The following is a 16,094-nucleotide window of genomic DNA, read 5'->3' as shown; positions in this document are numbered from 1 at the left end:
ACGTGTGCAGATCGCGGAGGTGCCGTGTGTTCGGTACTTGGATCGGTTGGATCGCGAAGACGTTCGACTACATCAACCGTGTTACTAAACGCTTCTGCTTTCGGTCTACGAGGGTACATAGACACACTCTTCCCGCTCGTTGCTATGCATCACCTAGATGGATTTTACGTGTGTATAGGAATTTTTTTGAAATACTACGTTCCCCAACACTATGTGCATAGTTGAGGGGCATGTGCCCCCCTCAGCCCAAGGCAGATCCCCGAAGGATTTTTTTAGGTACATAGTTAAAAGAAAATCTCGCATGCTTGATCTTGCTGGCAAACAGAGGTAGCCGAGGGAAGCACAACCACGCACGTTTTGTCAATTTGGACCTTGCGTGGTTGATCTTGCTTGCGATCAGAATCACTAATTGGAAGAGGAACAGGCTTTGTTTCGTGTGCTTTGTTCATTTGAAGCTCGTGTTATTCATCTTTTTGGCAGATAGAATCACCCGTGGGATGAACTACGCCTTCTTTCTCCTATGGTTTGGCCATTTGAAGCTCACGTTCTCGATCTTGCTTGCGATTAGAATCACCAATGGGAAGAACCATGACTTCTTGCTCCTTTGCTTTGTTCATTTGAAGCTCGCGTTTTTAATCTTTTTGGTGGGCTGGATCATTCATGGGATGAATGATGCCTTCTTGCTCCTCCTCTGGCCCCTCCATTTGAAACTTGCTTTGTTCATCTTTCTGCCCGACAGAACCATGAAGGGGAAGAACCGCGACTTCTTGCTCCTCTAGATTGTCCATTTGAAGCTCGCGTTCTCGATCTTGCTCACGATCAGAATCACTCGTGCAAAGAACTATGAGTTCTTCCTCCTGGTTGATGAGTCCGCCGAAAGCCGCCTTCATGAGAGCCTTCTCACCTACACACGCGCGCATACAGTCGCCGCTAGAAAATGCAGCCAGGGGTCAGAGTAGGGGGCAAACTTGGGAGCAGAGCAATCAAGATGGTCGGAAAAGCCTGGACGTACCACTACAAGTGTCGTCGTCCTCGACGACAATGATGTAGAACCCTGCGACGCGGTGGAAGCTTCACGACAGTGGCAACGAACAACCCCGCGATGCGGTGGGGCAGGTCGCATGTAGACCGATGTGCTACAACATTCTATCGAAATGGTAAATCGTGCCCGACACGCTACTCCGCTATGTACTAATAGTAATTTCCATTTTTCCGAAAAGGATCTAGATCGATTATAAAGGTTCTCGAAAAATACAAAGCATCACAAACATGATAAAAAATACATCAAAGTCTTTGGACCACCGAACGACCACTAACGCCATCAGAATGAATCGTCTGGGCACCACTCTCATCTTGGAGTCGCCCTGACCTTGTCGATGAAAGTAGATCCAATGCAAAAATAATCTTTAGACAACGACATGCTATGAAGTAATCTTTATCCGTTGTTGCCGCTCTCATACCAGAATTGGCGTTTGAGTAGGCTAGTGTCCCATTAGGATTGTTTTGTGTGTATATATACATGCACACGACTATCTTTTGATGTAACCCTAAGAAAAAGGAAAAAAATATAAATGAAGAAAATAAGTCACTCATGTGCCTTTGGCTTAAGTTTTTGCACGGTGAAACCCAACAGCGCGAACGCTCCATGAGCCGTTGGATGAGGCTCACCCATCTTGGCTCATGGGTGTGTCGCTACATCAGTGGCTGCAACTGTCTGCTCGTGGTGGCAGCCGCACGAACTGCCTCGTTAACCCCCAGCCTCCCCTCGTCGCCCACCTAGCCCACTCGCATCTTCCCGTCTCGCCCTATGCTTGTTCTGGCATCTCGTGCGCCTGTTCACCATCTTGCCAGTGATTCACGCGTTGTCGATTGTCGGTGCCAGAGTCATCATTCTTGGTCGTGCCATTCCTCCATTCTTTGATGTACACGGGCGAAGTGTTTCATGATTGCTCGTGAGGCTAGGGATGAGGGGGGTTGTGATTGCCCAGTGTGCTACAACGACCAGTCATTTCTCATCAGCGGTGAGGTGACGTCGCAACTAGGGATTTACATAAACGAGGGCATGTGTTTTGATTTTGGCCAGCATCGTTGTAGCGAAGTGGCCTCCAAGGCTTGTCGTGGTCCAAATCGGTGGTCTCGCGGTGGGGGTGGAGTGATCGCGGTTGCATTTTTTTGTGTTGCTTTGATTGTGTGGTCCGGGTGAGGCGGCAACGCGGTGAAACGAGGTTGAAAACCGGATGGACGGTTGCGCATGTCGATTGGGGGCCAAAGTTACCAAAATCTATTGGCGCATCTTCGTTGTGCCGTGGCTGCGGGGTAATGCACACTCATGGTGAAGTTCAATGTGATTTTTGTGGACTTTTCAATGTGATTTTTGCCTATGCTAGACGTTTTCCACACATGGCCTGGGATGGGTGGATTTTGCCACATGTGTGATATTTTTACCATGTTTTCGTAACTGGGATGGCAAATTCATGGAGTGGGGGTGGTGGTTATTTGATTTATGGATGGCAAATTCAAAAGGGATATCGCAAATCGAGGGGGTGGAGTGTTTCATATTCAGGTGGTTTGTGTAACAGCCCAAATAAAAAACTTCCCTTAAGGACCTCTTTGTAATATTTATAGAAGTTATGGGTGTTTTGTGAAATGGTTTTGATATTTTTCGATGTTGCCATTTGTTTGTTTCACATCAACTTGAATTCTTGTCCCCTTTCACTAAGTCAATTCACAACTTTCCAAATCTCCAACTCAACTTTCAACAGGATTATTATAACCACGACAACCAACGTTTATCAAGTGAAATGAGCATGTTTTTTTGTGGGGTAAATGAGCATGTTTGACTAGTGTTTATCGACAAAAATGAGAATGCGATGTATTAAGGATTACAGCGATGATGATCTGATTCAGCGGTGCTTACAAAGGTAGGACTAAATATGCATATGCGAACATATTGCCCTGTAGTCAAAGAAGGCCAACGTCCTAGCATCGTCCTATGGCTCATAGTGGTCCTCGTGGATGACTTTCTCGTAGACATGGATGATTAAGTTGATGTTGTCTTGCAGGGCAAGGCGCTACGCGACGAGAGTGACCTCGAGTGGACATTCTCTGGTGTGTGGCGGATAGTTGCAAGGCACCAATGTATGGAAGAGGTTATCACTATGGAGGCCGACGAGCAACGTGGAACCTAGACGTGCGGGCTTGAGCTGTATGGTGATGTTGTCCACGAGCTTCACAAGGATGTTGAACCTCTTGAGGAAGCTAACGACGACATCGTTGAAGTAAAAGACGAAGCTAGCGTCCACGATTCCTATTATCTTGGCAGCCTCCAGGACCATCTGGAGGCGTTTCTCGGTGTCGGGCCGGAGGCCAGCGTTGTGGACCATCTACCAAAGGCGCCTTCTTCTCGCGAGCATCGATTCCATGTGGTGTGGTCCTGGTCACTTGATTTTGGTATTGGACGGAGCATATTTACCATTGATGTGGTGCGTAGGCGCGCAAGTTTTGTAGATGGACTGTAGTGAAGGGGCGTCTTATATGAGAGTGTAGGTTGCAGTGCGCTGGCCATCTGGTTGTGTGAGCTTTGGCAAACAAATACAAGATGACAATTTTTAGTCATTTTTGTTGACTTTTTAATAGCAAGCTTACGCGGGCGCTTTTAGTCGCTTAACATAATAGTTATTTCTACGCCGATCAAGTGGTACAACATAAAAAAAATTGAAGTTGCATAACTAATAAATTGTGCAAAACCATAGTTGTAGAAACGCGTAATTGTATGCTTCACATCGATAAACTCAAGCTAAATCATGAATTCTATTAAATTTGGTAAACATTGTGTCAATCAAAATAAATTTCTCCAATAATTTGCGTTGGCCCTCTCCAAAATAGCCCACGCCCACCTTTATACTGTACTACCAGAAAAAAAGACCACCACGAATCAATCTGTGGTTGAGTTGGTTAGGTGGACAGTGGTATCCCCAACCCATCAGGGTTCAAATCCTGGTGCTCGCATTATTCCTGGATTTATTTCAGGATTTCCGGCGATGCGCTTTCCGTGGGAGGAGACGTTCCCGTCGACGACGAGACGCCTACGGTAACTTCGTAAATCTCAAGATGATATGCCGACTCAGTCTCTCGGAGGTGCTCATAGGAGTAGGGTGTGCGTGTGTGCGTTCATAGGGGTGAGTGTATGCGCGTGTATATGAGCGCTTGTGTCTGTACTGATGCTAAAAAAAAAACCCCACCAAAAGTGCCATAAACCAAAATACATCTCCGGTCACTTTCCAAAATTCGAGGCAAAGCGCCGGAAACAATAGTTTTGAAAAAGCGCGCTCTAAAATTTCGAGATCCCCCAAATCCATCCCCTCCCCCCCCCCCCCCCCCCCCCCCCCCCCCCACCCCCACCCCCCCCCCCCCCCCCCCGCCGCCCCTCTTTACGGCGGCGCCCCCCTCCGTCGCCTTGGCCCTCCGCCGCACTCCTAGCTTCCACGAATTCGGGCGCCCACCCGGCGCACCATCTAGATCCGCCCCTGGTCGCCGAAATGGAGGGCAAGGCGGTGGGCTTCTCGGCCGCCGACTGCGGCGCCGACGCGGCGGCGGACGATTTCAAGTACATCACCGGAATGAGCACCATCCTGGTGGCCACCATCCAGGAGGTGAAGGACCGGGTCTCCCAGATGGAGTTCATCTTCTGCAGCCAGATCTTCCCGCACTTCCAGGCCAAGTCCAAGCTCCTCCACGCGCGGCTGGCCGATTCCACCGCCACGAGGGAGGCCGAGGATGAGTGGCGGCAGAGGGAGGCCGGCCTGCTGAGCCAGCTGGAGGAGCTCAACCGCGGGAAGCGGCGCGCGGAGGATAGGCTGCTGCAGCTGGAGAGCTCTCTCGAGGAGATGCGAGGGATGCTCGTGAACGCCGACCGGTTGGCTGCGGAGCACGATGCCGAGAAGAAGCATCTTCTGGGGAGATTGGAGGAGGAAATGAAGAAAGATGAGGTGATCTGGCGGCTCGAAAGGGAGATCGGGGAGAAGGATGCTGAGATGTCAAGGGTGAGGGGGAGATTGGAGGAGGAAATGAAGAAGGACGAGGTGATTCGTCGGCTCCAAAGGGAGATTGGGGAGAAGGATTCTGAGATATCAAGGGTGAGGGGGAGATTGGAGGAGGAAATGAAGAAAGACGAGGTGATCCGCCGTCTCGAAAGGGAGATTGAGGAGAAGGCTGCTGAGATATCTAGGGAGAGGGGGAGATTGGAGGAGGAAATGGAGAAAGACGAGGTGATTCGTCGGCTCGAAAGAGAGATTGGGGAGAAGTCTGCTGAGATTTCAAGGGAGAGGGAGGCCCATCAGCGGCTGCGACAGCAGCTGGAGTTGAAGGATAAGGATCTTCTTCTTGAGCAGAATAAATTCAATCACGCGACGACACAATACAAGCATCTCAAGTCTGAGCACAACTATCTTCTTGGAAAGATTGCGGAGATGGAAGGCTCCAAGATTGACCAGAATGAAGGCTCCAAGATTGACCAGAATGAAGGCTCCAGGATTGACCTGAATGAAGGCTCCAAGTCCCCTGTGAACCGGAAGGCCTCTGGAAGTCCTCCAAGTAAGAGAAAGCTAAAAGGTACTGCCCCATAACTTCTCAAATTCTTAGAGCTACTTAAGTTTTCCTAACACAGTATTGTTCCTGTATTACTGCTAGACTTTAAGAACAATATAAGGATCCATATCTTTTGTGCAAACATGATCAATGATGCATTATATTCTGATGAATGTCAATTTGCCAGTATCTCTTTTCTGTCAATCCTACCACATAACATTGACGTGTCTTAAAATATGTATAGGAGTTACTGATTGGATATCTATGTTTACAACTCACTTGTTTGATTTCCAGACTCCTAGAGCTATTTGAGTTTTCTTATCCAGTATCACACTTTTGTTTCCAAATTGCCGCTCTAATTTAAGAATCTTATACAAGGATCTGTACTTTTTGTGCAAATATGATCAATGGTGCATTATATCCTGATAAATGTCAGTTTTCTAGTATCTCTTTTCTGTCAATCCTATCACCTGACATGCATATGTCTTAAATATTTAGGAGTTTACTGATTCTGTATCTTTATTAACATCTCAGTTGTTTGATTTTCAGATTTCCAGGACACGAAAAATGAGAGCATTCAGGTAGTTTCTAAGACTGAAGACCAAAAGAATTCTCCTAGTTCACGTGCGAAGGCCCAAAATGCTACCTCTGCCAGGAGCGTGTTAAGTAACTCGCGCCTTTGTTTACCACCTCATGCAACTAACCCTCCGCACAAGAGTGGTGCTAGCACTTCAAAGACAGAGGCATCATCTAGTTTCACCCGCCCAAGTCTACACTGGAGGGAAACTCGTGTGCGTAAGGAACCAGGTGTTGTTGATCCACATGATGATTTTCTTGATACTCTGGAGGCTGTAAAAAATACGATCAGGAACCCTACAACTAGAGAAGAAGCACTAGCTCTTGCTGCCCCTCCTCCCCAAGATATGGACTTCAATAACTCAGATGATGAGACTCAAGACATCAATATTGTCGCTCAGGGCCTCAACAACATACCAGTTCCGAAGCAGCGAAGCTCAATTTCAATCCATCCACCGAATAAAGATTTCAAATATACAGAACCTGTAAGAAAGAAAGCTGATCGGGCGAATCTGAAAGGTGTTGAATGCAAGCAGTGCAAGAAGTTCTATGACGCTGTGCTTCCTGATGGCCGTGTAAATGGTGATGGTGCTACAAGTATGAGGTGCGAGCATCATGATGGTGTGTCTAGACACAGATACAGGTATGCCCCTCCATTGACACCCGAAGGGTTTTGGAACATTGGATTTGAATCAGAGATGTAGCACATGAAGCAGGAGCCAAACTTCTTTGGTGTACAGTGTATTGTCACAGCATAGATCCTCGGTTACCCCTGTATTCTGTTAATGGCGCAGAAAATTCATGTTGGGGGCATACCCATCATCATTAAGGTTGGTGATCATTACAGTGTCAGTTTGTGGAGGATAGATAATAAAGTCAGTTTGTTCAGTTCTATGTAAATTCAGAAAAGTTGAACAGTTGCTTGTTTGCTTATTTACACTCAAAGAAGCAGCTTTCTTGCCCTTAACGATGTATGTAATATTCAGTGGTGAATCAACTTTGTTGCCCCTGAGAAACAATTCAAAATAACATGGAAGGAAGCTACTGAACCTTTTACAGTTGTACTTAAATTCATGGCCTGTTGCTTCCGCTGTTTCCGGTTACTTCAGTATATGCATTACAATTTACAATATATGACATAACAACAGATTGGCATTTATCTGCTGCTTACATTATAACATGTAGCAAACTCAGGATCTACTTACATGTTATTGGATCAGAGAGTTTGTGTTTGGAGTTTTATGGAGTAGGTGAATTTGTGAAACATATTTTGATTTTACAATGTTACTACTATCAATGCTTGTTTTCAGTTTATCTGTAGCCATCTTGTGTAAAGTCCACTGAAGAATTGACCATTTTGGGGTGGATTTGCTTCAGATTTGGCTCTGCCCTTTCCAGCTTGTCCATTGATCCTGCGACTCAGTTCCAATTCAGGACAGTTTTAACTCGGGTGGTTGCATACTTGCATCGTGTGGCATATCATGTAACCATGTAATGAAAGAGTCTTCTGGTCCCTCAATTTCCGTGTGCTTCATCGACATTTCTTTCTTATCCACGCACTCATCTTAGATATTTTCTCAGCTTTTTCCTATTTTGTTGTCTTGATTGCTGGTAACTGCTAAGTAGAAATGGCCTGCTCTTGATGCATCTCTTCTTCTGCTATTGGTGTTGTTGTTTCTTACTTGTGTCTTTGCAGAAGAAAACCATAGGTACCAGGATGTTCCTTCTTTTCCCACTCTCATCTCCAAACTATACACCAAACTGGCACCGATAGGAGGCAGAGCATTGCAAATTTAGAGCGTTTGTCTTAACTTGTTCTGAACACTGGTTGTTTTGCCCTGTTTAAAGGATGGCAATCGACAGAGTCACAAAATCACGAGAACCTTCATCAAATAATAGTGCTCATCTTGGGAGTCTGGATCAGACAGTTTGTGTTTGGAGTTTTACAGAGTAGGCGAATATGTGAAACATGTTCTGGTTTTACAATGTGACTAGTATTAGCGTTTGTTTTCAGTTTACCTCCAGCCAATCTTGTGTCAAATCCATGAAGAGCCAACCATTTTGTGGTCGATGCGCTTCCGATTTTGCTCTTCCATTTCCAGTCTGTTCGTTTGATCCTGAGATTCAGTTCCAGTTCAGGACATCTTTATCTCAGGACAGTTTTATATTCTTGATTGCTAGTATGCTCTCAATCCTGTATCTCTTCTTTTGTTATTAGTGGTGTTGTATTGCACCAAACTGTCATGGATAAGATGCAGTGCATGGCAAATGCCAGAGTCAACATACCTGAGAGCTCGTCTGAACTTGTTCTGAACACTGGTAGTTCTGCCCTGTTTGAAGGATGACAATCGACAGAGGTACAAAACCACGAGACCCTTGTTCATCAGACAGTGATAGTCACACAGCCTTAAGATCACAGTGTACATCCGATGATTCAAGAGTACTCCCTCCGTCCCAAAATTCTTGTCTTAGATTTGTCTAGATACGGATATATGAGGGAGTAGTATTGTAATTACTAAAACCTGAAAGGAATATGCTGGATGACTAGGAATATTCTCCTATGTAATTACCATAATACCAGTAGGGTTAGAGGAAAAGCAACACTAGTAAAATGCCAATGACACTCATGTAATTTCTTCAACTATGTTTCTATAAATAGAGGAGAGGCGTAGATGCCTTGTCGCATTATTGCTTGGAGATGTGATGTGACCATAGGTCTAGGTCATCAATGATCTTCTTTAGCATGGCGGAGCTATGAAGGCCATCACGGCGAAAGGCCTTAGCATTTTGGTGCATCCCAAATTTCCTTAAGAACCACCAACAGAGCAAAGGGCCATAGGGTGTGATCCAAGCAATGCGACTATGCGAGAGGCAGTAGTCCCGCAGCTCATGGATGGAGGAGGTCGGGGTGGTGCCGACCCCTTGACAAATCCTACCAGAGTAGGGGCATGAGATGAAGATGTGGTCGGCGTCCTCGATGTCGTCCAAGCAACATGAACGGTCGACATTGTTGACGATGTTTTGAAGGCGAGGTTGGTATGGGAGTTGAGGTGCTAAGGGAAGATCAGCCGAGCGAAGATCTTGACTTTGGTCGGAACACATGCTTTGGCCGTGGGATCCTCCTCCGATTGCTTCATGGTGATGTCGTATGCGGCCCTTGTGGAGACTGCCTTGCCACCAATGAGAAGACGAGCATTCGGATCCGGGGAGGGCATGAAATCCTATAACACAAACAAAAGCAGACTATGTTCTCTTGTAGCTGCACAGGTTAGGCGATTTCACATGTTAGATTCTAAACCGAGGCGCCAGATATTTGCCACCCTGATCATGGCACAACAGAGTGAGAAAAAAGGGAGGGGAAAGCAATTGCTATGGGTTTAGGGAGCAGCCAAGTGTCATACCAGAAATAAGGATCAGAGCCATTGTTAGTCATGATAAATGATATATTTTGTTGGTCAGCAATGTGGTTGTTGATGATTTTGCAAAGAAAGGTTTTATTATTTTTTGGTGCCACAAAGGCGTCAGGGGTGTTGTAGACTAATCCAATGAAGCCATGGGGGTAGAGGTAGGAAGTAGAGATTTGATAACAAATTTCATAAGGAGGCATTTGTTTTGCTGATGCAGGTTTTTCAGCCCTAGACCGCTGCATTTTTTGGGTTTGCAAACATTGTTCCACGCATTTAGGTATTGAGAATCTGGACAAGCCTCCTCGGCAGCCTAGAAGAAGGCACGTCTAAAGGCATCGAGAATTTTAAGTATTTTTTATCTGGGAATAAGAAAGACTGACATAAAATAAGCATCTAATGCGTCAATAACAAAATAGAGGAGGGTAAATCTATCGCCCTTAGGTAGTAATCTAGGTTGCCACCCTGCGAGAAATTTGAAGGAAATATGCCCTAGAGGCAATAATAATGTTATTATTTTATTTCCTTATATCATGATAAATGTTTATTATTCATGCTAGAATTGTATTATCCGGAAACATAATACTTGTGTGAATACATAGACAAACCAAACGTCACTAGTATGCCTCTACTTGACTAGCTCGTTAATCGAAGATGGTTATGTTTCCTAACCATAGACATATGTTGTCATTTGATTAATGGGATCACATCATTAGGAGAATGATGTGATTGACATGACCCATTCCATTAGCTTAGCACCCGATCGTTTAATATGTTGCTATTGCTTTCTTCATGACTTATACATGTTCCTATGACTATGAGATTATGCAACTCCCGTTTGCCGGAGGAACACTTTGTGTGCTACCAAACGTCACAACGTAACTGGGTGATTATAAAGGAGCTCTACAGGTGTCTCCAAAGGTACATGTTGGGTTGGCGTATTTCGAGATTAGGATTTGTCACTCCGGTTGTCGGAGAGGTATCTCTGGGCCCTCTCGGTAATGCACATCACATAAGCCTTGCAAGCATTACAACTAATGAGTTAGTTGCAAGATGATGTATTACGAAATGAGTAAAGAGACTTGCCGGTAACGAGATTGAACTAGGTATTGAGATACCGACGATCGAATCTCGGGCAAGTAACATACCGACGACAAAGGGAACAACGTATGTTGTTATGCGGTCTGACCGATAAAGATCTTCGTAGAATATGTGGGAGCCAATATGAGCATCCAGGTTCCGCTATTGGTTATTGACCAGAGACGTGTCTCGGTCATGTCTACATTGTTCTCGAACCCGTAGGGTCCGCGCGCTTAAGGTTTTGATGACAGTTATATTATGAGTTTATGCATTTTGATGTACCAAAGTTTGTTCGGAGTCCCGGATGTGATCACAGACATGACGAGGAGTCTTGAAATGGCTGAGACATAAAGATTGATATATTGGAAGCCTATATTTGGATATCGGAAGTGTTCCGAGTGAAATCGGGATTTTACCGGAGTACCGGGAGGTTACCGGAACCCCCCGGGAGGTATATGGGCCTTAGTGGGCTTTAGTGGAAGAGAGGAGAGGTGGCCAGGGCTGGGCCGCGCGCCCCTCCCCCCTAGTCCGAATAGGACAAGGAGAGGGGGGCGGTGCCCCCCCTTCCTTCTCTCTCTCCTCTTTCCCCCTCCCGAATCCTATTCCAACTAGGAAGGGGGGGGGGAATCCTACTCCCGGTGGGAGTAGGACTCCTCCTGGCGCGCCCTCCTCCTGGCCGGCCGCACCTTCCCCTGCTCCTTTATATACGGGGACAGGGGGCACCCCTAGACACACAAGTTGATCCACGTGATCATATTCTTAGCCGCGCGCGGTGCCCCCTTCCACCATAATCCTCGATAATATTGTAGCGGTGCTTAGGCGAAGCCCTGCAACGGTAGTACATCAAGATCGTCACCACGCCGTCGTGCTGACGGAACTCTTTCCCGACACTTTGCTGGATCGGAGTCCGGGGATCGTCATCGAGCTGAACGTGTGCTAGAACTCGGAGGTGCCGTAGTTTCGGTGCTTGATCGGTCGGGCCGTGAAGACGTACGACTACATCAACCGCGTTGTGCTAACGCTTCCGCTGTCGGTCTAAAAGGGTACGTAGATCACACTCTCCCCTCTCGTTGCTATGCATCACCATGATCTTGCGTGTGCGTAGGAAATTTTTTGAAATTACTACGTTCCCCAACAGTGGTATCCGAGCCTAGGTTTTATGTGTTGATGTTATATGCACGAGTAGAACACAAGTGAGTTGTGGGCGATATAAGTCATACTGCTTACCAGCATGTCATACTTTGGTTCGGCGGTATTGTTGGACGAAGCAGCCCGGACCGACATTACGCGTACGCTTACGCGAGACCGGTTCTCCCGACGTGCTTTGCACAAAGGTGGCTAGCGGGTGACAGTTTCTCCAACTTTAGTTGAACCGAGTGTGGCTACGCCCGGTCCTTGCGAAGGTTAAAACAACACCAGCTTGACAAACTATCGTTGTGGTTTTGATGCGTAGGTAAGATTGGTTCTTGCTTAAGCCCGTAGCAGCCACGTAAAACTTGCAACAACAAAGTAGATGACGTCTAACTTATTTTTGCAGGGCATGTTGTGATGTGATATGGTCAAGACATGATGCTAAATTTTATTGTATGAGATGATCATGTTTTGTAACCGAGTTATCGGCAACTGGCAGGAGCCATATGGTTGTCGCTTTATTGTATGCAATGCAATCGCGCTGTAATGCTTTACTTTATCACTAAGCGGTAGCGATAGTCGTGGAAGCATAAGATTGGCGAGACGACAACGGTGCTACGATGGAGATCAAGGTGTCGCGCCGGTGACGATGGTGATCACGACGGTGCTTCGAAGATGGAGATCACAAGCACAAGATGATGATGGCCATATCATATCACTTATATTGATTGCATGTGATGTTTATCTTTTATGCATCTTATCTTGCTTTGATTGACGGTAGCATTATAAGATGATCTCTCACTAATTATCAAGAAGTGTTCTCCCCGAGTATGCACCGTTGCAAAAGTTCTTCGTGCTGAGACACCACGTGATGATCGGGTGTGATAGGCTCTACGTTCAAATACAACGGGTGCAAAACAGTTGCACACGCGGAATACTCAGGTTATACTTGACAAGCCAAGCATATACAGATATGGCCTCGGAACACGGAGACCGAAAGGTCAAGCGTGAATCATATAGTAGATATGATCAACATAGTGATGTTCACCAATGAAACTACTCCATCTCACGTGATGATCGGACATGGTTTAGTTGATTTGGATCATGTAATCACTTAGAGGATTAGAGGGATGTTCTATCTAAGTGAGAGTTCTTTAAGTAATATGATTAATTGAACCTAAATTTATCATGAAACTTAGTACCTGATAGTATCTTGCTTGTTTATGTTTGATTGTAGATAGATGGCCCGTGCTGTTGTTCCGTTGAATTTTAATGCGTTCCTTGAGAAAGCAAAGTTGAAAGATGATGGTAGCAATTACATGGACTGGGTTCGTAACTTGAGGATTATCCTCATTGCTGCACAGAAGAATTACGTCCTGGAAGCACCGCTGGGTGCCAGGCCTGCTGCTGGAGCAACACCAAATGTTATGAACATCTGGCAGAGCAAAGCTGATGACTACTCGATAGTTCAGTGTGCCATGCTTTACGGCTTAGAATCGGGACTTCAACGACGTTTTGAACGTCATGGAGCATATGAGATGTTCCAGGAGTTGAAGTTAATATTTCAAGCAAATGCCCGGATTGAGAGATATGAAGTCTCCAATAAGTTCTATAGCTGCAAGATGGAGGAGAACAGTTCTGTCAGTGAGCATATACTCAAAATGTCTGGGTATAATAATCACTTGATTCAATTGGGAGTTAATCTTCCAGATGATTGCGTCATTGACAGAATTCTCCAATCACTGCCACCAAGGTACAAGAGCTTCGTGATGAACTATAATATGCAAGGGATGAATAAGACTATTCCCGAGCTCTTCGCAATGCTGAAAGCTGCGGAGGTAGAAATCAAGAAGGAGCATCAAGTGTTGATGGTCAACAAGACCACTAGTTTCAAGAAAAAGGGCAAAGGGAAGAAGAAGGGGAACTTCAAAAAGAACAGCAAGCAAGTTGCTACTCAAGAGAAGAAACCCAAACCTGGACCTAAGCCTGAAACTGAGTGCTTCTACTGCAAGCAGACTGGTCACTGGAAGCGGAACTGCCCCAAGTATTTGGCGGATAAGAAGGATGGCAAGGTGAACAAAGGTATATGTGATATACATGTTATTGATGTGTACCTTACTAATGCTCGCAGTAGCACCTGGGTATTTGATACTGGTTCTGTTGCTAATATTTGCAACTCGAAACAGGGACTACGGATTAATCGAAGATTGGCTAAGGATGAGGTGACGATACGCGTGGGAAATGGTTCCAAAGTCGATGTGATCGCGGTCGGCACGCTACCTCTACATCTACCTTCGGGATTAGTATTAGACCTAAATAATTGTATTTGGTGCCAGCGTTAAGCATGAACATTATATCTGGATCTTGTTTGATGCGAGACGGTTATTCATTTAAATCAGAGAATAATGGTTGTTCTATTTACATGAGTAATATCTTTTATGGTCATGCACCCTTAAAGAGTGGTCTATTCTTATTAAATCTCGATAGTAGTGACACACATATTCATAGTGTTGAAACCAAAAGATGCAGAGTTGATAATGATAGTGCAACTTATTTGTGGCACTGCCGTTTGGGTCGTATCGGTATAAAGCGCATGAAGAAACTCCATACTGATGGGCTTTTGCAACCACTTGATTATGAATCACTTGGTACTTGCGAACCGTGCCTTATGGGTAAGATGACAAAAACACCGTTCTCTGGTATTATGGAGAGAGCAACAGATTTATTAGAAATCATACATACAGATGTATGTGGTCCGATGAATGTTGAGGCTCGTGGCGGATATCATTATTTTCTCACCTTCACAGATGACTTAAGCAGATATGGGTATATCTACTTAATGAAACATAAGTCTGAAACATTTGAAAAGTTCAAAGAATTTCAGAGTGAAGTTGAAAATCATCGTAACAAGAAAATAAAATTCCTACGATCTGATCGTGGAGGAGAATATTTGAGTTACGAGTTTGGTGTACATTTAAAACAATGTGGAATAGTTTCGCAACTCACGACACCCGGAACACCACAGCGTAATGGTGTGTCCGAACGTCATAATCGTACTTTACTAGATATGGTGCGATCTATGATGTCTCTTACTGATTTACCGCTATCATTTTGGGATATGCTCTAGAGACAGCCGCATTCACGTTAAATAGGGCACCATCAAAATCCGTTGAGACGATGCCATATGAACTGTGGTTTGGCAAGAAACCAAAGTTGTCGTTTCTGAAAGTTTGGGGCCGCGATGCTTATGTGAAAAAACTTCAACCTGATAAGCTCGAACCCAAATCGGAGAAATGTGTCTTCATAGGATATCCAAAGGAAACTATTGGATACACCTTCTATCACAGATCCGAAGGCAAGACTTTTGTTGCTAAATTCGGAAACTTTCTAGAGAAGGAGTTTCTCTCGAAAGAAGTGAGTGGGAGGAAAGTAGAACTTGACAAGGTAACTGTACCCGCTCCCTTATTGGAAAGTAGTACATCACAGAAACCAGTTTCTGTGACACCTACACCAATTAGTGAGGAAGCTAATGATAATGATCATGAAACTTCAGAACAAGATACTACTGAACCTCGTAGATCAACCAGAGTAAGATCCGTGCCAGAGTGGTACGGTAATCCTGTTCTGGAAGTCATGCTACTAGATCATGATGAACCTATGAACTATGAAGAAGCGATGGTGAGCCCAGATTCCGCAAAATGGCTTGAAGCCATGAAATCTGAGATGGGATCCATGTATGAGAACAAAGTATGGACTTTGGTTGACTTGCCCAATGATCGGCAAGCAATTGAGAATAAATGGATCTTCCAGAAGAAGATTGACGCTGACGGTAATATTACTGTCTACAAAGCTTGACTTGTCGCAAAAGGTTTTCGGCAAGTTCAAGGGATTGACTACGATGAGACCTTCTCACCCGTAGCGATGCTTAAGTCTGTCCGAATCATGTTAGCAATTTCCGCATTTTATGATTATGAAATTTGGCAAATGGATGTCAAAACTGCATTCCTGAATGGATTTCTGCAAGAAGAGTTGTATATGATGCAGCCGGAAGGTTTTGTCGATCCAAAGGGAGCTAATAAAGTGTGCAAGCTCCAGTGATCCATTTATGGACTGGTGCAAGCCTCTCGGAGTTGGAATAAATGCTTTGATAGTGTGATCAAAGCATTTGGTTTTGCACAGACTTTTGGAGAAGCCTGTATTTACAAGAAAGTGAGTGGGAGCTCTGTAGCATTTCTGATATTATATGTAGATGACATATTGCTAATCGGAAATGATATAGAATTTCTGGATAGCATAAAAGGATACTTGAATAAGAGT

The 16,094-nt window shown here is 45.0% G+C and overlaps 1 protein-coding gene across 1 annotated transcript; it reads left to right on the top strand.

Moving 5' to 3' along the window:
- Window positions 1-4,407: 4,407 nt before the first annotated feature.
- Window positions 4,408-7,236, top strand: LOC125543097 (protein gamma response 1). Its single transcript, XM_048706342.1, has 2 exons — window positions 4,408-5,610; window positions 6,136-7,236. Exons 1-2 carry the CDS (start codon window positions 4,539-4,541, stop codon window positions 6,864-6,866), a joined length of 1,803 nt encoding a protein of 600 aa, XP_048562299.1. The 5' UTR covers window positions 4,408-4,538; the 3' UTR covers window positions 6,867-7,236.
- Window positions 7,237-16,094: the final 8,858 nt, after the last annotated feature.

This window comes from Triticum urartu, chromosome 3 (assembly GCF_003073215.2).
Source record: "Triticum urartu cultivar G1812 chromosome 3, Tu2.1, whole genome shotgun sequence".
Taxonomy (NCBI): domain Eukaryota; kingdom Viridiplantae; phylum Streptophyta; class Magnoliopsida; order Poales; family Poaceae; genus Triticum; species Triticum urartu.
The sequence above is the reverse complement of the archived record's forward strand: the minus strand, read 5'-3'. Positions and strand labels throughout refer to the sequence as shown.